The following is a 24337-nucleotide window of genomic DNA, read 5'->3' as shown; positions in this document are numbered from 1 at the left end:
ATCTCTTTCCATGTCGTGTGTGGAGCAGGAGGCAGCAGGAGGCTGGTTAATGATTGTTTTGATGCCACTGATTAGGGTTGTGTGCTGTGCAGTCAAACCTTATTTGAACCACAAGGTAGAAAATCAGAGCTTCGTGTCTGCTTTTCCAATATGATTCATTTAACTGATGTGCGTTACCTTAAACTGTTTTTTCTCGGGTCAATGAATATGAAGTGTTTTAGTTAAAAATATTGTCAGTTTCTCTGATGTGAGTTGAGCCACATCTTTTATTCAGATCTCTTTTAGTCTTTGTTGCTCTTAGTTCTTGTAGAGAAACTGAACAGTTCATTAAGTATTTGATAATAAGAGATGCAAAAAATAAAATAAAATAAAATACAAGCGGCAACATATGTCATGTTTGAATGCTGATTGAGTGACCTCAGCATGCCTGTACAATAATGTGACAGACAGGGAGACAATGGGGGGAATCTCATTAGCCTCTTTCTGTTCTCTGGCATATGCACTGATTGAACTCTGTCAATCCTCTGCTGCAAACAGAGCTGTTGAGAGAACATCAGGGAGCGCAAAGCTGGTCAGCCAGTATGATTCACACAGTCTGTGTTTTGTTCGCAGCACTGTCGAGAATACACACACCCCTAAAGATGGTGGGAGCATTAACTTGATTGTTACAACAAAGAATGAACTTAGAGGCACTTATGTTTATCTTGATAGATAGTTGAACACTCAGTGAGTTTACCATGTTGCCCCCATTTAAGAAGCTCAGGAGAATCTCCAAACATATTTATATCACTTGAAAATTTTTACATTTACAATCACAATAATCCATGTATTTTACCAATATTTTATTCAACAGAGTGAGGCAACTTAGTATAAATTTATGAAGCACGTTTGTTTGCACGGAACAGAAATCTTATCAGTGTGACATACAGTTGTATTGAACCCTCAGTTGTGTCTTTGTAGATTCTGGTCCTCTCATTAATCTTTTGGAAGTATGTCTCAAATAGCTTTGGAGACCTAGAAAGAATATCTCTGCTCTGTTGCTGCTTCTGCGCTGTAAAACAGCTCAATAAGACTCTATTGAGGGCGTATATGAATGCCTCCTCAGACCAAAGCCTCTTGTTCCACAGTTTGGTTTTGTCACACATGGCATGTGGTAAACTTTTACCCCTTTTGTTCAACAATAACTCTCTTATTACCACTTAAGTCTTTTGAAGCCTCTAACGGTTTTTCTTCACAGATTCTCTTGCATTTGGCTTTAAGATTACATTTTGGTGATATCAGAATAAAACATTTTCTACATGTTTGCTTCTCGCAATGTGAAAAGCATTGCCATAGGCTCAATCTTTTCACCCTAAATTAATTGTTAAATAAAGTTCTCAATGGCATATGCCCAATAATATTGGGCATATGCCCAATGAGATTGGGCATATGCCCAATGAGATTGGGCATATGCCCAATGAGGTAGTCTACATTTGACTACCTCATGACGTACATTTTGAAACACAAAATGCCCACCTCCCAAGAGCACAATTTCTCAAAACCTTGCATGTTCTGCATTCAAATACTGACTGTTGTTCATTTCCTAAACCTGTAATTCAAACTACCTTTCAGTCCATGGCTCCTAAGGACAACTGGAAACGGTATAATAAAGGAGAATTGCAATGATATTTACCAAAGGTAGAGTGTTGTGTCTTTAAGAAGAGAAAGAACTTCTTAAAGACACAGAGGCAATTTCAAATTTGAGGTCAGTTGTCAAATTGTAAAGCCACGTTTGATACATACCCCATTTGCATAACAACAGAAGGTAACTGTTACTAGCTTGTGCTATAAAATGGCACTGTGTGCCTGGAAAATATAACACCGCCACTTTAAAACTCTTATTTCACAAAGATTTAGGGTAATCTCAAAAGTTCAAATTTCCGACAACAATTTTCAAGTTTATATTTCCTTTTAATCTGTCTTTACCCTGTATAGTTTCTGCAATAGATATGGACTGGAGAAACAATGGCCACAGGAAACTTTACTCAGTCTTGCTTTTTGCAGTGAAAACATGGCTATAGAGTTACCTTGAACTAACTGATTATTGCAAGACACCTTTGTGGGGAGGTGGCCTGTGTTGACTCTCTTGAAGTGGTTTATAGGTGTGAGGTCAGTTAACCAGAATGACATTTGTATGACAGAAAAATCCACAAGTTCCTTGCAACACAAGGGAAGCACACTTCCACACAAAAGAAGGGCTTGATCGCAAATTTTATTTTACAGGTATTGTGAAAACAAGTAAATGTTTCAGAGCTTCTTAGTCTATATCAATGTTCAGGAGTAACAGGAAGTTATTTTCACATACAGATAAGTGTTCAGGTTTAAGAGGTTGTATCAGATGCAGGATTCTGATATGCCTCTTGACTTCAAGAGGCATATTGAAATCAAGGAAGAGTTAAGCAACTTTTGTTGACATGGAAGATGTCAATGACGCATGACATTTTGGGTTCGTGTGTCTATTTTCTGCTGTTCTTTACAGCACCGCAATTTGCTGCTTTAACAAAACATGTTTACAAAGAAAGTTTTAAACATTTTCCAAACAGTTCCTCTGTATCTAAGGTAGAGAAACACCTACCTTAGATACAGATAGTACTGTTGCAATTTTCAGCCTAAATTGGAGAAAGGCTTAGAATTAAAATGGTTTAGATTCCAACCAACAATCCAGACCCTTGCAAAGTTTATAGTCAAGATCACTATTACAAATGACAGAAGCCACCTCATCATGCACAAAAGCTTCTGTGTTACTTTCCAGAGCTCTGGATTCAAAATGTAGAAAACTCACAGATGTTTGGTTAACTTAAACTTGAATAGGTTATCATAATCTATTGGTTTAGGTATCAAATTTGTTTTTAATAGCAGTACAACAATTTTGAGGCTGTTTTCAAATCTTCTGATTTTTGTAAAGCTTTGTCCTGCTTGTAACTATTCCAGTTTTCTGCCAAAACAATCAGATACCTTATAAATCCAACATGTTTCATGATAAACAGAAGTTAAAAGTTCAAAATAATCAGATCAAGTTTCCCTTACTCCCAGTCACCCACCCTCTACTTCCTAGTTTTTGTTATAAAATAAAAGTAAAAGGTTCTACATTTGACTACCTCATGACGTACACTTAGCCAGTTATAATGAGACACATTTGCAGAAACAGGACATTGTGAAATCAAAACTAGAGATACATGGAGATTGGAATCTGATAATTTTAGCTCGACTTGCCCTTAACTAAAAACTAAACTCAACATCTAATCTAGCTTCTTTGGGTGGCATGAAAATAAAATAACTCAGAGTTTTTCTGTTTGGGACCACCTGCTCACAGGTCCAGGGCTAATAAAGACTCCAGGTGGTTTCTTAGTGTATCTCAACTTCTGATTGCCAGATCTGCTTGGTTTCAACTGATGTGTCTCATCATTATGGGCTATGTGTTTGTAATTCACCATGACATTGAGGGGAATTATGATCATGTTTTTTTTCCCTGAAAAAATGGATAAGTGCACCCTGATTAGCTTTATGCTAGGTGTAATAAAGGTTCACTCTTCCTCCTTCTTGCAAACTAATCTCCCTTCTTATCATCCCGTGTAACATGACACAGTGAAACACTAGCACTTCTGCTTTTCATTACAATAGGCACTTACAATTACACAGGTGGAATGACTCACTCGCCAGACAGTTGCACTGGCCTCTGTCAATTTTATTAGTTTTTATGTGCAGTCTCTCCTCCCCTGGGTCCATGTGCGTAAGCATGCTGTCCTCGTCAAGAAGGAGGATGTCCTCTGATCACTCTGTGACTCACTCTGCAGAGCCACCTGGCTAAAATGAATAATGTGACCTTTGTGACGCTCTCCTGTGAAAAGCACCATATGAAAATTGAACCATTTGTCTCTTTTGATGCTTCCTCTCTGCAAGAAAACTCTAGCAAGCACTCTGATGTTTAGGGTAGCCTAAACTTGTTTATAGAGCGGATGTTTTTTGTGTTTTTTTTTTTAATTTATTGTTTATTTTTTGCTATAAAATCAACAGCTGAACTCTTGACTGTGAAGTCACGTGATCTAAACTAGTTTGACTGTAGCTTTTTTGGCTGTGTTTCTCTTTCCCGGCACGGTCACAACAAGTTGACGAGAAACCACACCCAGATCTCATACTTCAGGAGCAGGCCAGCAAGCACTGACAGCTGCAGTGCTACAGATAACATCGGGCTCAGCTCCCAATGAGCACACTCTCTTCAGTTTGCAACAGTGCTGCTGCACTGCCGTGTACTTTGAACAGGTTAAAGTTGAACTAAAATCAAACAATAATTAAATTCTGGATGATGCAAATAGGTCGAATAACTTTTGAAATCTAGATGGCCACTTCTTCGACGCCATGGCTGGACTTTTTTTTGTTTCTTTTTTTTTACAACTTGAATCACTGTTTGAACTGCACGTCTGTCATCTAATCTCCCTGGATGTTTACCTTTCCCCTCGACCAGCAGGAGGCTTATCTCTCACATCAACAGTATTGTCTGTAGTATAGCACTGCTCATAGTTAAAGCTACTTCTGCTTTCTGAAGTAAATTTAATAGGAAAGTAAATGTCCTCTAGCAAAATATGCTTTTATTGAGCTTCTGCAGGATAGTATAACTGTGAAACAAAAGGACGAAGCATTGTCAGTATCTTGTTTGATCGACTATTTTGTAAATATATTTCTCTCAAATCAATGTTAACTCCCTTTTGTGAAGTATGTAATACACATAAGTAGCTGTGTCATCACTTCCTTTTATCTTTGTATTTTCTGTGAACAAACCATTTTGTATTTAAAGTAATCATATTAGAATGTTTAAAACTCATTCTTTTCAGTTGTGCTCAGGCATGTTGCTCATGATTCATTCTCTTGCCAAGAAGCAAGAAATAAAAAAAAAGAGTGAGAGGAAAAGATGAACACAAGGCAGCTTTGAAAAACACTGTAGAAAAATCACATTGTTATGTGTGAAGTGCTGAACCATTAATACATAAAACAATGACAAACCCAAAAACAAAAACAGGTCCTAATGCTGTTTTCACACACACACACACACACACACCCACACACGCACCTCTCCCCCACCTATATATATATATATATTTTTTTTTTCCAAAATTTGTTCTCTTTTTTTTTTCTTTTTTTTTGGGTTGTTCATATTAAATGTGGCCACAATCAGACTTCTGTGTGATCGATTTAAGAACCATGACATCATACAGCAGTGCACTGTTTACAAAATAATCATGGACGAAAACATTTATAGGTTGCTTTTAAAGTTCCTTCAATAATTGGAGCTGACAGTATTGTCACAAGATCTTAATATGAAGGGAGCTAATAAATAATATGCTTTGTGGAGCATTGACTTCACCTTCTCTAGAAAAGATGTGATCAGAGGCAGGAGTAGTAGGAGTATGTTGTGATGCACTTCAGTGACCCAGAATTATTTCATAATTATAATATTCAGTCACTGTTTAAATTACTATGTTTAGCTTCTGCTTGTAAAGAATTATGATGCATGTCTCTCATCAGTGACATAAAAATAAAATAAAACAAGCTGGCTGGAAGAAGCTTCACACCCACAGGCGTTCGAAGCTGAGAAATTTGTCAGAGATAAAGACAAAGCCATGTCATCTAAGACTTTTTGCTGATTTGAACTCATTGCTCAATAAGCTGCAGCTCATTGGAGGCACACTATTATTTAAGCAGAACAAAGAATTGAGTCCACTATTGACCATTCTTTGAGGACTTTTGATATTGTCTGAAATTTATTTTCTAATTCTACTCATAGTTTAGTAGAATTAGTCACATGACCATTTGGACAATGCTTTGGTAATACATCTTCAAAGATAATCTTTTTACATACTATTTGAAAACAAAGTGTGCTGTAGGTCGACAGAACCAGGAAGTGAACAATGACTCTGATTGCAGCTCTGCTCTGAAACTTACTCCTTTTAATGCCCGGAAGAATCAAGGCAGCAGGTTAACTTTGCACCAAAGACACCTCAGTCCTTGCATGACTCACAACAAGTTTGTTGCAAACCATTTCAAAACATTATGAGAAAGGAAATAATTATAGCTGAAGAAATGCATTTCTGTAGGGGAAAATACTATCTATAATTTATTCATATTATTTTAGATTTTAATGAAAAATGTTGCCAATATTGTTACCTATTTACAGTTGTCATATATGGCTCTCTTTTCTGTAAAACTTGCATCAGAAGTACAAGAGATATTGACTAAATCTGTGAGTGATTGGTTAACATGATAGAACAAATATGATTTTTGTATGTTGCTTTGTTGCTTGTCATCCTTCCTCAGTTGATGCCATTGTAAGCAGTTGTTGTGATTACAGAGAACCTTATCACAAAAATAAAAGGTGGAAAAGTGCAAGTATGTTATTCATACAGCTTTATCTGCTGTCTAATGCTTACCTCTCATGACAGAATCTCACAAGCTGGTGCTTAAGCAGAATATGTCCCCTTAAATGTGGTCATGTTGTGGGGTGGTGCTTTGTGAAATAAGCAACGTGTTACAACGGTTTGTTTTCCAGATAATGGCATAAGAAAGTGGCAGATGATAATCATACAAGGACAGATTGACCAGCAATTTTCTTATCCATACCAGTTGTTATTTATAATTACGTTGTGGCTGCGGTCTATACTACTCATAACCACAACAGTTAAGTTGGTGGAGTAAGACGAAGGGTATATAACAGCAAAAACTTAACCCAACAATTAACAGAAAAAGACCCTAAAAAAAAATAAGAACAGAGTGTCTTCTTTTTAAAATTTGTTGAATGGAAACCTAAATCACAACACAAAAACTTTGATATTGAAAGACGTTGTAAACTACTCCTCAGTCCTTCCAAAGAGGAAAAAAAAGTTGGGTTTTGTGTACCAGTAAAAAGTGAACAAAATGTGAAATTGGAAGATTTCTTTAACAAGCTCTTTGTCAAATCCGTAGATGATGTGATTTTTCTACTTTGGGGTGAGTTGAGACACTGTTTTATAATAAAATGTTCTCAAAACTACTGAATAGAATTTAATCAAAATTACTGCAAAAAGTAGAGAGTGTCATTGGAATAATGTAGTTTTTGTGTAATATAAAAGAGGGATTTAAAAAAATGTCAAGTTAATGAGGACCAGAGTTAGTAGCTAGCCAACTTTTTGTTCTCGGTACATGAGCAATAGCTTGTGTCACATGTTAATCTACAGGAAAATATTTAAATAATTAAGGTTTTTATGTATTTAAGGCTTAATTTCCTCCTGTAATATTTATGTTGTTCAATGCTTCAAAATTACCACTCTCCACAGGCCTAAACAAATCCCCTTACTGATTAAGAAATCTGAAACCTGTTGAACTGTTATCTTTCCAACCTCTAAGATTTTCAGACAGTGGTCTGCTAACTGGTCCCATGTTGTCCAACTCTTAACACCACCTTCTTGAAAAAGGTTGTTTCACAGTGTTGAATATATTTCTCACTTAACTTATTGTGTTTTGCAAAAATGCCTCTGACCTCTCCTTATCTTTTGTTGTAAAGTGCCGTACTATGCAGTTACAGCTTGCTTGCATTTTGTAGCAAATAATCAGTGCTCTGGATTCTTTGCAGTGTACCAGTGAGTGGGTGATTACATGTTTAATTGAACACTGGTGGTTAAAATAAAAACATGAAAAACAATCACAATAAGGAGTCCGCATTGTTGTGACATTTGTATATTCTAGAGATTTAGGCCACTGCCTTTGTTCCTTTTTGTTATAACAGTAAAGTCTAAACTGAATGTCTTTGATTAGCTACCATCTCATTATTCCAGCCTGAAAAAATATAACTGTGTCTTCTCTCTCTAGCGACCAGCTACTTAGAAGAGTGGCTGTTCAGAACGCTATAAACACTTTGACCCTCAGATGTGGTTAGGCAGCATGCCCAACACAGGACTGCTTCAAGCTAGTGCTGTTTGTAGCTTTGCTTGGTTTAACTTAATAAAGCAATGATTTATAGTCTTGCTGCATTCAGTAGTTGTCTTGCCATTGCTCAAACACAGACTCTTTTTCTTGGAGCTTTGACCACAAGCCCGCTTGGTCCTATTTCTTATTTGTTCGCTCCTAAACTTTATATCTTATAATTATTTCACACTTTCCCAAATACTTTCTCACACCAACTGAAAGCAAAACACACCTCAGAAGCTGCAGCAACAGAAGCTGCAGCAGACTGTCTTGCAATAACTGATTAAGTTGCTGGGCAACTAATGAGCCCTTTTTATTCATTTTCCTCATCTGTAACTACAGCAGAATGGAAGCAGATGGCAAGGTGGAGGGGCAAGCTGTTTCTGACAGTGACGCGATGCTTACACTCACACACGCACGCATACACACAGAATCTGATACAGGTCTGCGTCGTCAGGTTAAGAAGTTGAATGCATCATGGTCTCACTGGCTGAGACAGCAGTGCCTCTAAACAAATAACCTTATGTGCTGGTAATGTGCAGCACAGTGTGTTTCTCCTGCTGTGGGGGGATATGAGATGACCGGAGCCTAAGAGGCCAGAGGAAAGAGGTCTCTGCAGAGTGACAAGTGACACCTCGCTATGTTGTTGTGTATCTGTGAATGTGAGTGGAACATGACTCATCCCACTGAGACGTCAGCGCTTCGTCATCAGACGTCTGCAGCAACGCACCGCATGCAAACTCATGCTCACACACATGCACAGACGCTCTAAATATTCCTCTCAGAGTTAATGACTGGCAGATTCCCGCTGACGTCCTCCCTGCGAGCTCAAAATCAGGCGTGCAGTGTTTAAGCCTTGAAGATTACCACAGGCTCATTAGCAGAAGTCTTTGTAAATGAGACTCTCTCAGTTGTTGGATAAATAGGTTGAACTGAACTGAATAAATAGAACTGAACCAGAGGACAAAAACAAAGATTTTATTTTAACCCCTCCAAAATTGTTTTGGTGTTCAAACCGAGCAATATAAACTGCTGAATATATTTGTTTTCCAAACTTTCTAAGGCTGACCTTTGCCTTTTCCAATAAATTGGGTTGAAGTTAGACCAAGCCCTTCTTTCTGGAGAAAAAAATGTTGCTTCACTCGTGTTTATTACTCATGGTCCACATCTCTGCTCTAGAAGAGAGATTAAGGAGCCCTCAGACGCAAGCTGCTCCTGTGTGACAACGTGTCTAATAAGCCAGGAGGTAGCTGCTAATGATTCTCAGGCACGGTTGGCCACAAAAAGGAAGCTGAATCATTATTGGGTAAGAAACACTTAAAGAGCCAACCTTAGGTTTTGTTTTTTTGTTTTTTTAGATGACAGAGTGCTAACACTCAATAAACCAGGGCTGTTCCAGTCCTGGAAAGCTGTTCTGCAGCTTTTAGATTTCTCTTCCCATTCCAACACATCTGAGTCAAGTGGCTAAATCCACTCATCAGCAGCCACACAACCAGGCTGTTGACAAGCCATTCAGTTTATTCAGATGTGTTTGAGGTGCATTTAAAAGTTGTTGGATAGTCACTCTCCAGAACAATAAGGTTATCCCTCTTCAACCTCAGGCATTTAGTTTTGTATGCCCCTGACTAATGATGAGAATGAACTCCATGGTTAGATCAACCATGTATGAGGAACCATGGTTAGAAACAGCCTTCAGAAACAGCCTTTCTGAAGGCTGTTTGAGTCCTTCAGAAAGTAGGTTATAGTAGCACATGAACTGAGAAGGATCGCTAAGCTAAAGGTTAAAAAAAAATCCTTGCATGTCTCAAAATGTCTCAAATGTTCAGAGTTCTGGTACAAAATCCCATAGTAGCCATGTGCGAACTAAACAGTTTGTATCTATTTTGTTTCTTCAGTTCAAACAGGTACATATTCATCCAATTTCTTAGGAATCTACACTTTAGAAAGCATGTTTAGAAAATCTCACCAAAAAATTTTGTGTTGACAATTTCAAAAATAATAATAATAATAATAAAAACTAGACAGCAGAGAGAGTATTTTACAAAATATCATTGAGGTCAAGACCTTTGAGGATTATAACTTCTAATTTTGCTCGGAGGAGCAGTGTGCAAGAAAGCTCATAAAAAATTCCTCTTAATCTTTCAACAAAGATAAATCTGATTGGTCTCTGCTGCGGGTAAATGCAAATCACTGATAGGTCGATTTTAATCCATGGCAGCCAGAAAGAAACAACTATAAAATGTGTCAGTTTAAGGTGTGAAGGTCAGCTATGGTAGGTAAGCAACATGTTGTGCCTTAAAATATATTCTCATCCAATCAACCTTCAGAGACTCTGATAACCAGGGTCTGCATGTTCTGCTTCTAATTTGCAAAATGATATCCCAGGGACGATGACATTTTCCCTGTGGGAGTTATCTGATTTCACCCTTGTTCATGTGACAGCTCAGGGTTGGAAAGGAAATTATTTTGTGATTGCTATCTCTTTATGACATTTAAACCCTAACCAAAATGGCATTCATAAAGAAAAAGGAGCTTGTTGTAACAAACGTGAATGCTTGTTACAACATGGTCAAATATATTTCCGTCATTTTTACACAGAATTACTTTTGTAGACTTTTAAGTCATTCACTTTTTAAGTAAAACTGTCTTTACACTGCCATTGAAGTAAGCAGACCTTAAGAGTAACTGGCTTACTGGTGCCAGTAAGCCAGTTATTGCTTGAGAGTTAGAGACCTTTAAAGTTCAAATAGTGGTACCTAAAACAGCTGGAGCTGCAGTTTATAGAATCTGTGGACATAATATCTGAGCAAAGAAAAAGCTGAGCAGTTATTACTTAACTTTAACCTGTCAGAGGATCCACTGAAACTAAACCTCAGGCCCTAGAGCCTTGGGAGATTCTAACCTTTATCATACATTACACACCTCAGATACATCAACTTGTTCATGTTTATTGATCGGGAGTTTAAAGTCAATCCATGGATTACATATCATGAGGATATAACATTACAGGCACATTTATTAAATGATGTGTTAGGCTGCTTTTTCGAGTTTCTAAAACCAAGCTCTGCCTCAAGCTTTTTTGAGGAATGATTTATGCAGTCGCTGCCACACATAAAAGTCCAGACCTGAAAGATTAAAGATCATTGCAGAAGGCAGAAACTTCACTTGTGATTCGACAGAATGGTGTTGATTTTTAAGACCTTTAAACTGTTGACATTTATTTAGTTATTTAAAGTAGGTATGTCTACAATACACATCTGATGAGCAATAAAAATAAAGGGAGATGAAGTGAGTTTGTGACTGGTTTGACAACTTAATGAGCTTCATATGGATTTAATCATGCCTTCCTTAATGCTAAAAACATTTTCACCTGAAATGGAGGAGAGAAAACCCCCCCCCACCCGAATGAACGAAGTTTGGTTAGATTATCATATTCTTGGGTCTTTCCATGAGTAGCTTATACTCGTGGAAGGATCATTTTAAAAATCCATTATGGGAATTGTCAAATAGTTTCGCTTCCACTTGTAAACATATATTCTTTTTCTATCTCTATAGAAACTTATAGATGTAAGGCTTCATTTCAGGTCTCACGTCTCAAACTCCAGTTTTCAAGCATCGTTTAACTGATTGCATACTGAAAAGACGATTGAGCCACTTCATTCGGATGTGTTGTACCAGTTGCAGGACACTGCGAGAGGACAGGTATTTGACACCTTTGTTTTAGCTCATTCCTCTTAAAACTCTTAAATAAAGTGAAAATCTACTGATCAGCAGTCCCAAGAGGAAAAAAAAACTGTTTACCTGTTTTTTCTTACTGTCACATGTTATGTATCAAAGTTATAATTTTTGATGTATTCATTATACTTTAAATAGGTTGTAGAAAATAACTACATTGTTGGATGAAAAATCTCCTTGAAGAATATTGTATTAAACCTTCTGTGGCTGATACTTTGTGCCTGAAAAAGGAGGGTGGAAAACAATTTAACATCCAACTTTTGGAAACATGACATTTGTTGTGCTATGAAGCTGTTTTATGGTAAATCTATTGCATGTAGAGGTTTTGCAACAATGACAAGAAAGAATCACTGACCTTAGAAGAGGTATTTTTTTCCTTTTTTTGCAGACCTTTGCACAATGCACAAAGCAAATCAAATACAGTAAAGCTAAAGAAAATCCCAGTCATCTCAGAGTGTTTTATTCAGTGGAACAGAGTCATGTTTAATAAATTTTGCATTAACTGTTCTTTTTCCGTCAAGATGAGTGCAAACGTTTGGCTTGGAAAAACACTGTAATGAACTGCTGTGAGTCAGTATGTCTTGAGCCTCTGCTGATCTCCCACCCGAGCCAAGATTACACTTTTTTTTTTTTAAGCTACTTTCATACATGAAGTGTTTTCTTTAAATTGTCCAGATGTGTTGCAAAAGGCTTTGGTTTACAGAAAAGAAACCCAGACAACTTCTCTAGAGGAGAAGGTGAAAGTCGCCTTGAGGTTTCTGGGGTATTTAGCACCAGGGAACGTGTCCTGATAAGAGTTTCTGCTGCTCCTCCCCTGTATGATGTTTTTACTCAAAAGTACTGTGACTGCGTCCAAATAGTCTTTGTTTCAAAATAACCCTCAGAGAGAATCTCTTTATTTCATGTGATGTCTGGTATAAAATTACAAAATAAGATGTGATTTAGAAACCTTTATGAAATACATGCACACATGTATTTCATATTTTAAGTGCAATTGATTCATTTCTTTGTATATATGTAGTCATTAGGGCAATGGTCAGCGGTTCTTGTCACTGCAGGAAAAAAGTTACATTTATTCAACTCTTTGGTGTGATTTTCTTGTTAAGGTTGAACAAACCAAACCTTTCCCAATTCTATCAACTTTTGCACATGCAAGGATATACATTCCTTGCTTAATGAAGTTTTGATTCTTGATGAGTCTTCAGATTATCACCAAAATTAAAAGGTCCGAAAAAAAAAAAACATCTTCTGCATGTTGTCTGAAGCAGAACTGCTATGCATTTGAAATGGCCCATGAAAATATGCTGCAAGTTATATGAGGTCTTTAATGGAGCTCAGCAGCCAGGAGGTTGGCAGTAGATACCTTTGATCCCTCCAAGTCCTCTTTCATTGGCCCCACCGCTGGAGGAGGAAACGAAAAGACAGAGAGCGAAGCAGATGCCAAGGGAGCAGATAAAAATGGTCCTCACACTATAGTTTGGTTTTTTGATCTGTGACTACAATAGTGGGCTGATTTGCTCCAAATTACAACCAGAAATAAGAGAGGAAAAACATCTGTGACGTCTCAGCAACGTCAGGATTATAGTTAAGCCTCTTTGCATGGTGGTGAGTGGATGCCGCGCTTGCATCCAAGAGTCAAAACAAACACATGGCTGAAAAACAGCAGCAACAGCAGACCTGCTTCACGCTTATGAAAAAAAACAACCTCATAAATCCTCTTGGATCTTGTATTATCATACAAGCCCCAGGCTATATTTATTACACCATATTAGTGTGCTATCTGAAGTTGTAACCATAGAGACCGGTATGAGGCACATGGCTGGCTGGCCTTCCCATCATTTATGGAGTGTGTGACGTCAAAGTGACCGCTGTTTTCTTTCTCAGAGGGAGGCTTTTCCTTTTGTTCACAGCAGCGAGGGGTCTGCATGACAGACAGCAGGTTGAGTCACTTTCATGAAGAAGCAGGCTCAGCCACAACGCACCAGTGTAAGTCAGCAATGATGAATTCATATCCTTCTTATGACATAAGGACGTCCTCTCTTATGAACATAAAATCACTTGGAATATTTCTTTTCTAGTCTGATCACTACAGAAACATTTCTGACTGAAATGTGTATATGAATTCAGTGGGGAATAATCCTTCCATGTGAAGAAGCAAATGTTTGTTTTTTTTTTTCCCAAATTCCATCTTTGGCATTCTAAATAATTCTTTTGAAATCAATTCATTACACAGAAACCTATTTCTGCCATGCGCCTCCCCCACACTTCTCCCCTAGACTAGTGGCAACAGCAATTAGCAAACACCTGGTGAAACTGCATATCTGCTGAACTCATCATATTAACTTCTCCTCAGTCCAAAGCTCCTGACAATGACTGTAAACAACAGCATCATTGAGAAGCATTGTTGTGATGATCTGTTGAAAGGGAAGTGTGAGAAAGGGTAGAAACTTCTTAAAGAGACAAAGGCTAATTTCAAGAATGTAATTATTTTTTTATTCACAAAGCCTTTTCATAGCAACTGAAGTTAACATAGTCATTTGTCTGTACTGTGAAATCACAATATGTGTCTGTAAAATACTTTCTATCCCCCCTTTGAAATAGTATTGATCTCTATAAGTCATGAATGGAAAATTTCTACTCTACAAAACTACTACTCTACAAACTCTACAAATCATGTTAATTTAAAAAGTTCTCAAAAATGTTGAATTACTGAAGCTAATCTATCAAGATAGTCATCGTGCTGTGCTCCTCTCCTTTTTTGTCATACTTGCATGTTATAGATCTCGTGTTTTAAATCCGAGATTCTTTGGAAGACTTCGAAATTCTGCTATAATCTTATATAGACTCAAAAATCTCAGTGACTTTGCTTCTCATCTGTTCTGAACTTTCTAACGTCAGGAAATAACGTGTTGCTGTTTGAGATCCTTCAGTCTATTTCATTTTATCAGACACGTTGTAAGTCACTTCTATATCTGGTCTGGTCATCAGGCCTGGTTGGGGCCTAATTAAACTGATTTTTAATTTTTGAAAAATACACTTTATCACATTTAATTTATTATATTAGATAGTATAAAAAACAAACAATTTTCACCATGCTGCCGTGCAGATTACCAAAATATCTGATCCAAGTAAGAACAAGCAGAAGCTTCGAGTCTGTTTCAATTGTAAATATTCCTCAAATCCTATTTTCCTTAGAAATTTAGATTTCAAAGAACTTGTTGATACATACACAGAGACCTTCATTTTTTATTAATTATTAGCTTTAAGTGAAGTGAATAGCTTTCTTTAAGTTTCCAGAGTAATATAGTAATATACCTCAAGCTTATAGACAGCATAGTGTTCTGCCTAAAGTAACCAGAAATCCTGCTTCCCCATGATGACCTACAGAGAATAACACACAGAAGAAGTTTGTTGACAGATCATGTCTGGTACCCAAGCATGTCTGTCAGTGTTATCAAAGCTGCAACCACAGCAAATGTCCCATATCTTTAAGTCAGTGTCTCCTGGTTTACGTTAAACCACAACCTTTCATGTTTAATACAAAGTTTACATCAGCTGTCAATATGAAGTAGAACAAACTTTTGCAGCACCAATGTTCCCATTTTAGTCAGTCAGTGTGAAAAAAAACAAACAAACAAAACAAGCAGCTGTAGAAATATCACTCAGCATAAACAAAATTTGTTTAAAAGTGTGATTTAGTAAAAAAAATGTTTCCCCTATAACTTTTGATAAACTTTAGGTTATGCTTCTTATTGCTTTATTTCAGCAATTCCTTTATCAGGATAGTTAGCCATATAAGGAAGATTTGTGAATTGAACTACTCAAAGTTGTCCTGTTAACACATTCTCCATCTTTACATCTCTGAAGCTCTTCCACAGTAGAGACGTGTCTCATTGTTGCTTTTCTCCAATTAATGTTCTCCAGCGCTCCATGAAATGTTGAAACCTTGCAATATTTTTCATTTCTTTCCTCAGTGAGCTTTAGCCCTCTCACTTACTTTCTCCCTCACCTGTGTGATGTTCCTCTTTATTGTCATGATGCTGTTTTCTTATTTTACTAATGTTAGATAACAAACCTTGGAGACCTTCACAGAATGGCTGGACTTAAATCACTCTATTTACTAATTAGGCAACTTCTGAAGGTAATCGGTACCACTGTTTTTCTTTTAAAAGGTAACAAATAAGAGGGAACACATGTTTTTTTTTTTTTGTTTCACAGTGATGTCCTATTTTGTTTTAGGTTTTCCTATTAAATTCTATTAAAATGCACAAAAGTTTGTGGTTGTAATTCAGGAGGTGCTCCTCATACTCATTGTATAAACACAGAATATCTTCATTAATAAAGCCCAAATATTCATTTTCAAAAAGTGCAAGAACAAGGTGTTAACATTTCCTTTTTGTGCAATCAGTTTGTTCAAAACCTGGAAGGTAGTTTGAAGCCATTGCTGCTCACTTTATGAATCATCCAAAGTTTGCAGTTCCCTGTTCACGTTTGCAAAAGGCTCTCCTTACCCTCACCACCTTCTGCTTTGTGTTTGCACTAATAGGACCCTGGAGGCTCTCTGTCTGAGCTCAGCTCAGCAGCTCACTGGTGTTGTGCTAATCTGTGTTGGCCTCTGTGACACCAAAAACCTCAAAGATCTGTAAATAGGATACATTTCTAACTCCTCATTGATCAAGTTAAGTTTGTTCAGTATCCACAAGTTAGTCTCAAAATTCATTAGTGCCTCGGGTAAAGATTGTGATCGAATGCTCTGCATTATGCCTTGTTTTTTTTTTATTTTTTCTTACTAACTGCTGATCTTAAAAGCTTTACACTTGTCAAATCTCACAGTGCCAGACTACATCCTGCCCACCAGTGTCTTTGTGAGTCTCTGTGACACTTTATCCACAGGATAATTTGTCATTCAGTATTCAGTGCATCAATGTGGCACATTCACAGTAGTTAGTGTTGCTTGCACTTAAGCAGCAATATCAATGAGTCATCACCCTTCAAATAATGTGCCTCTCAGTCTGTGTGAGTCAGAAGCAACGAAGTAGATAATTTGACTGTTGGATACTGATCAATAGTTAATGACATGATAAGTGAGGGGTTTCACTGGAGCTGTTTACAAAATTAAACATTATCCGAATCTACAAAAGCCAGTTTTAGTTTCACAAACACATACAGTATATAGATTAAAATGTTGTATGGTGTAAAGCTATGATACAGAATATGAAAGAATTACCTATTTTAACTAAGTCACTTAAACGAGTTGATTTATTAAATATGCATTGTTCGTCTGAGTTTGAACCCTATTCGCCTTAAACTGCAGTAATTCTTAATAACATATTCAATGAGGTGTCACAAATGTTCTAGAGATTGTAGGGATCAATCCTGACAGGATAGCAACATGCAATTGCTTTCTTAACACCTGCGTATTTATGATGCCAATCTCCTGCTACACCACATCTTAAAGATCAGTCAGGTTGAGCTGTGAAGACTGTAGAGGCCATTGGAGTACAGTTAAAACACTGTTATGGTTAAAAAAATCAGCTTGAGAGTATTTGAGCTTTGAGGCAGTGCATTATCCTTCAGGAAACTGGATGAATTCACAATGTTGATCTGTGATCTTAAATGGAAGGAGATGATGCTGAGTTTGGCTTCGGTGTTTCAGCAATAATCAGTTGTTAGTGAAGGGCCAAGTTGAGCCGAGCAGATATCCTGAGCACCATTACATAACCGGCTTCCTGAACTGGATCTGTGCTGTCATAAAATTTTGACTCTGCCATTTGGAAGTTTTTCCAAACTGTGGTCAAATCTTGATAGGCCTACTTGAATTATAGCTTTTATTTTTAGTGTATAGGAGTGTCACCTTGTGTGGTGTTCTGCTGCTGTAGCCCATTTGTTGCAAAGTTTGATATTTAGAGATTGTACTGCACATAGTTTTGTTGTATGGACTGACTATTTGAACCTTTTGTTGTCTGCCATATTACACCACTCTGCCTATTCATTCTCCACTTCTTTACCATATTTAGATGCTTAAATACCTTGAGTTGCTGCTGCATAATTAACAAAGGTAATTTTAGATTAATAAGCAATTGAACAGTGAGTCCATATTAAAAATATTGGATCACTCCTAAATATTATTAAATATAGGTGTTCACATTACTTCAATTGGCCGAAGTTGTACATAATCCAACACTTTGGTTTGGCAATTGCTTTTACAAACATTAGTTAGAAATTGGTCACTCTGTGTTGCTGGGAAAGCCTGACCTCTTTGTGATAATTGCATTCCTGAAATCTCCTTTAAGCACAATCAAGTGTTTTATGTATCTTTACTTAGTGGAAGCAATTGAACAGCTTTTTCTAAGCTTCCGGCTTCCAATTGAATTGTATGAATTCACTATGGTCATCTATGATCTTATATGGAAGAAAATAGAGAAAAAAAACTGCAATCTAGCCATCAAGTAGTAGGCAGTGAATATATTCACAGAGTAGGCACAAGACCAACTGAGATGCTCAATATCCCAAAGTCCTCCATGGTATGAAAAGTCAAAGATGCCCCAAGAGAAGACTGACAGAAACCTTGAATAAATGGTCTAACCTTTTAGCACGAGTTAGATTTAATTATGTTTTTATTTTGGACCCTTTAATAATTCAAGCTTTTGAGCCATAAGCAGAAAATCGCAAGCTCAAAGTTATCAAGTAAGAGCTATAACTGAATACAGTTATCCTATTAAAGGTATATTTGCCAAATGCAAACAGAGTATTCAAGCTTTGCCCCCTTTCCAGACTATCTGAGAGTATCAGCCTGCTGCAAATTGCACAACATGGCAGCAGATTAGAGAAATACAACAAAGTTCACCAATAAAGTCGTTCACAGATTGTTTTACATCAACAATATCTTAGTTCTTAAACCAACGCATATTCTCAAACTTGTGGGAAGGAGTAATAGACAATGCCAGACTGTCAGCTTTGTGTGTGCTTTGTTGCATGTGCACAACAGAGATATTGCCTGAAGGCTTGTGAATGGCTATAAACACACACAGGGCATTTGTGAATAATTAAGACTGGAGTTGCAGCTTGTCACATGCAATTTCTGTAAATTATAGACACCTCTTATCCTAATGGGAGAGAACAGTTCACTATTTGTTCTATTAGGTGCACATAAGGGTGTTTGCTGTGCAGCTGCAATGTAAAACTCAACTAAAACACATGATGCACTAGCTTTTTGGCTGCACTAATCTGCCAGCATTGGACCAGAAATAAAATCCATTACAGTCTGTACACATAATGCACATGCCCCAAAGCTGACATGAGAGTTTGTGCCTGGCGCAGATATCCATACATAGAAAGAAACATAGTAATTTGAACAAATATATGTTGTTTTAGTTTCACATACTCAGTAGCTGGCTGGTGTTTTCACACTTTCACAGAAATGTACAACAATCTGGTGCTAAAAACACCCCAAGCAGCAAAAGAGAAAGAAACGAGTTAATGAAAGCCAATCAAGCTGCTGACATGACGACTAAAGGAGGCAGGCCTCATGTAAAATTAGCTTTTGTTGAAAATGAGATAGCCAAAATGTAATTTTTTGTTTGTTTGTTTTTGCATTGTTGGTTTTCTGCTCGGCTTAAAATATATAAAACTGGTTCAGAGCCAATACTTAGGGTACTGGCATGCAAATGTTTACTAGAAACGTAAAAGAACAAAACGCATCATGAAGAGGGATAGAATAGTATGAATCACAAGGGGTACTTTGAGGAAGGGAAGGTTTCATTTATTTTATTTACGCCAAAGTTCTAACTGGAACAAGATCAAATAAATTGCAGCAATTCAGTTTAGTTCAGTGATTTTGATTTCATTCTCTTCCAGAAAAATAATCACTTTTGTTGGTGACCAGAGAAGCAAATTTGATCTAAAACCATTCATCAAATTTCCACAGCATGAACTACACTGCAAGTATTATTGTTTATTTGCTGCACAATGTTACATAAGATATAGCCTTGAATGTTATCCAGTGTTTTCTGATAAGAGTGGCTCAAAGTGGAGGCAGTTACACTGCGTTCATAAGTTGGTCGACAGTCGTTTCATAATACTTTGACACCATCAAAATAGTGGTGACAGTGGCGATTGTGCTCGGATTCCTGAAGCCTGAGCTCGGCTGCTAACTTCACACCCCTGTGTGTTCTGTGTGTGATACAGGGCAAGACCTCCAGAGGGGAACAGGTGAAAGGGTAACCTGATCCCAACAGCTGACACAGCAGCATACTGTCTGTGTACACAACCAGTTGTGTTGGAGTAACATTAACTGTGTCAGTGGCACAACCAGTTTGAATAATTCATGACTTGACATGACTCTCAGAGTAATCATTATCATGGAAATGCAAGTGTCAAGTCAAGCAGAAAGTTAAACTTCATTGTGACTTAGTGTTAGAAGTTTTCTGTTTTAACTGAGCCCAGGGGATCTTTTTTTTAACATTTAGTTGTTAAAAGTGACCTTTTAATTGTATTTTTGTAATATGAGTTACTGAATTCTACTGCCAACCCATGATCTTTCTGTCTTATTACCTCCCTCTGTCTCACATCTAGAATCAGAACCTCCACAGTGGAACTGATTCTGCACCATTGTGAACGATGAGTGCACAGGAGACACATAATTAAAAACCAAATTAACTTTCTTTCAGAGTGGCTCTTGAGTTCGCTGAAGCCACCGGGTTCATACGAGTTTCAAATACTTGCCCACTTAAATGAGACATCTTTGATGGTCTTATTGTTGAAGTGTGTAGGCGGCTGGATTCAATTCAACTGAATCTGTACAGAGGTATTCTGTACAGATTCATCTTAACACTAATGCTCCTTCAGCACCATGATGATGTTTGTTTGTTGGTTTAGTCTGAACTCATAGCCAAGCTTTATAATGTCACATTAAACAACCTAGTTGTGTAACATCAATATTAATAAAAAGGCAATAGTCAACAATAAAAAAGCATGTGATATCGCATATCACCTTCATATCTATTCTGAGGAACATGGTGGTGGAAACATTATGCTGTTAGGGGCAGAGAAGCTGGTCAAAGTAGTTTGGAAGATGGATGAAAGAAATACAGAAGGATCCTGGTAAAAAAAAAAAAAAAAAAAATGTGTTAAGATACCAAAAATGACTTAAGACCGGTGGAGAGTTGTTTAGGATCCCAACCAGAGCGACAGTACAATTGTTAAAATTCAATAATTTTCATTAATTATAATGTTCCAGTCAAAGTACTTACCTAAATCAAGGTGAAAAGTTAAAATCTGTGGCAAAACATTTCCACAGAAGCATTCCATCTAATCTGGCTGAGCTAAAGCTATCTTGCAAAGAACCATGGGCAAAAATTTCACTCTATAGAAGTACAAAGCCAAGACTTTCTTAATACTTTCTGCCATATTTGCACCAAAATATGAACATCACTTTTGATATTTTAATTTATAAATCATTATGTCTAATATTTCTACACAGTATTACTCTTTTGAAGTGTTTACACAGGGTTGAGTTGACAATCAAGTAAACTCCAAGTTACTCCCAATGGCAACACATAGAATGAGACAGGATGAGACAGTATCTATTTTATTAGTGACATGGAAGTCAATCTTTTTTTCCCTGTCAAACTCTAAATGGAATCAAAGAATATGTGAATGAAATAAATGTAAATATATGTAAATATTTTTTGTATTTACAGAAAATATCTGAACAAAAACAGAAAAGAGAATTTGAGAAATGTAGGGAACTTTATTAAAGGAAAATGTGCCCTGGTATTAACTTTGCTTGTTTATTTCTGTGCAGAGAGCCTGATATTCCTGCATGGGCTCCACTACTCTACCAACTTCAGCTGCTGGACATCAGAGACAAACCGGACCCGGAAACTCTACCCATCGCTGACCGCATCCGCATTGGCAACCAGAAGAGAGAGAGAGGAAACTTTCACTTCCAGAGAGAGGAGTACAGCCTGGCTGCCAGAGCTTATTATGTAGCTCTGGAGGTGCTGACCACACACAGCCAAGGTAGCACTGATTTAATCATGGGGTATTTCTATACTGCTGGCTATAACAAGGGCATGCGAACAAACAATGCAGGTATAGAATGTCATCTGACAGGAGTGCTCCACCAATCACACTAATTGCAGCTTCTCTATGCATGGCTGCGTCCATCTGTGCTGAGCACCGCCGTAAATGCTTTCACTTAATTTTTTTGCATGATCAAAGCCAATCAACTTTCCCACCATTTCAACCTCCTTAATCACGCTAATTATCGAAGAGGCAAAGAAAGCCTGAGGGGTAAATGCAGCTGAACAAGACGATGAAGTAAAAACATGAGCTGCCTCATAATGAATCAATAAGAGCTGAATGCTGAGTGAATCCGATGCAACACCGAAGAAAGGAGTTTCCTCAGATCATACAGATATTGTAATCAGTCAAAGAGGAGATGAAGAACTAAACTGGAGAAATGCAAATGTTCTCATATTTACAGGTCTATCAGAATTTTAAATTATTTGAATCCAACTTTAAGTGTTCAAAAGCTAAAACCAACCAGAACAGAAGTATTCATACAAGGATTAAAGTATTCACAGGAAGAAACAGGTAACATTAGAAACGCTCTGCTAAAATGACCCATAGAACAGTTTTTTTTTAAAAATCTAGCTATTATTTACTAAGTGAAAAAAGTACCAGATTTGTCTTTATCTTTCTTTTCCACCTTGAGGGACAAACATTTTCATGAAAGAAAATCTAAATCACCTTTATTTTAGTGTCAGGACACAAACAACTGGTGGAAGTAGTATCAACTGTTTTACTCCTATCAGCATAAAGTCAAAACTAGATATTCCAGAAAAAAACAAAAAAATCAACACATTAAAGACAAATGGCTAAAATCAGCAATAAGGTTAAACGTGATACACAGAAACTGTTTGAATTTGTGATTCAACAAGTCAAGAGTCCAGAGTAAAATGTCATATGTGTGAACAAGTCCTCGTTGTTTTGGTCAATTCCTCTTTCAGTTGGACTTTTGGGTCTGGTACAGAGACCACGCAGGGGAAGGAATAATATAAACAGCTGAATTAAAAAGCAGAGCATGAACCACTGGGAATTTTTTCTTAAAATTTGCTTTTTTAAAATAAGGATTAAAAGAAAAAGAATCATCCCTCCCTATATGATTTATGCAACTACTTTTTTCTCCCCCATTAATTTTTTTTTTCTTTTTTGGTTTATAATAAAGTTTAATCAATCCAGTATCAAGTGCATGGGGGCATGCAGTGAGCTACATGCCTGTGTCTGTGCAGATGGTAATGATGTTGGCATGAAGGAGGAGGAGGAAGAGGTGCGGGAATATCGGGTGAAGTGTCTGAACAACATGGCCACCGCTCAGCTCAGACTGGAGCAGTTTGACGAGGCACTGCACACCAGCCGGGACGTCCTGACCCTCCAGCCCAACAACGTCAAGGCGCTTTTCAGGACCGGAAAGGTGAGGGTCACGTTATCACTGAGAGACGTAATAAAACATCTCACCCAATCTCTAATAATGACCACACATGGCGCTCTTTGAAGGAGGAGAAATCTGTTTCATCTTGTGTTTATATTATTTTGAGGGAAAATGATAGTGACACACAGTTACTTTAATTTGTGGGTATTCTACAAGTGTTCACGCTGCTGGTCTTCTAATCTCTTTCAGCTGCTGTCAGATAAGGGCGAATACAAAGAGGCCATGGAGGTGCTAAAACAGGCCTTGAAACTGGAGCCAACCACCAAGGTGAGATCATGTGGCTGAGATGATCCTTCCTCTTTTTGTGTTCCTTCCTAACCTGCCAATACGCTGTCCACACATACAATGCTTGATAAGAGGCATTGGTTTCCAGTCAACGGAAATTTAAACATATTATTAGTCCACTGGAGTGCCTTGCACAACTTTTCAGACAACTTTTATTTCATTTTCAGATTTTGTTGCATTAGGATTTTATGGGATAGTCCAACACAAATTAGCGATTGTGTTGTGGAAAAAAAAAAAATCATTTTTTTGACAAATAAAATTGAGTTTACTATTTGTATATCCTCCTTGTGATGCAGTTCCAGCTGTAAATTACATGGATGATTTCATCAGCCGCACACAACTGGAACCTGAAATCTTTGATCAATCTCATTTGAAACATGGTTTGTTGAAAAGCTTTAGATTATCCCCTGGACTTTGACTGGACCATTTTAACAGATGAATGTGCTTTGATCTATCTATTGCAGCTCTCACTGATATTTAGGGTTGTTGTCCAGCAGTTTTCTGTGTTTAGATGGACATTAGCTTGAAAATATCCTAACCCCATTCTTTATAAGGCTTGTTACATTTTCTCCCAGTGATTTGTTTGATTCTCCAGAGGCTCAGGCAAATAAAACCATTTCATCTGTTCTACTGACATGTCAGTTACTATCATTATGAAGCCCGGGGTTCCATGATAATCTAAGGTTAGTGTCATTAATTTCAGCAGTAGAACATACTTTTTACAGAGTGATAAAGATTGCTTTTCACAAATTATTTTCTGTATAGTCTGAAAATCCAGTTTGAAATGGCTGTGTGTAAGGAGTACTTCCCATAATCTGTTTACAAAATCCCACTGCCAGAAATAAAGTG

At 37.3% G+C, this 24337-nt stretch overlaps 1 protein-coding gene across 3 annotated transcripts in view; it reads left to right on the top strand.

Moving 5' to 3' along the window:
* fkbp16 (FKBP prolyl isomerase 16) overlaps positions 1-24337 on the top strand; it is a 33174-nt gene that overhangs the window by 6639 nt on the left and 2198 nt on the right. For all 3 annotated transcript variants that reach the window (XM_055024214.1, XM_055024152.1, XM_055024069.1), the window contains 3 exons: positions 21512-21729; positions 23004-23185; positions 23393-23470. In XM_055024214.1, the coding sequence (XP_054880189.1) occupies positions 21512-21729; positions 23004-23185; positions 23393-23470 (478 nt within the window). The remainder of the gene's footprint in view (positions 1-21511; positions 21730-23003; positions 23186-23392; positions 23471-24337) is intronic.

The sequence above is a fragment of the Poeciliopsis prolifica genome, unplaced genomic scaffold, assembly GCF_027474105.1.
Source record: "Poeciliopsis prolifica strain line A6 unplaced genomic scaffold, Auburn_PproV2 SCAFFOLD001, whole genome shotgun sequence".
Lineage (NCBI taxonomy): Eukaryota > Metazoa > Chordata > Actinopteri > Cyprinodontiformes > Poeciliidae > Poeciliopsis > Poeciliopsis prolifica.
This window is presented reverse-complemented; position numbering and strand designations above follow the sequence as displayed.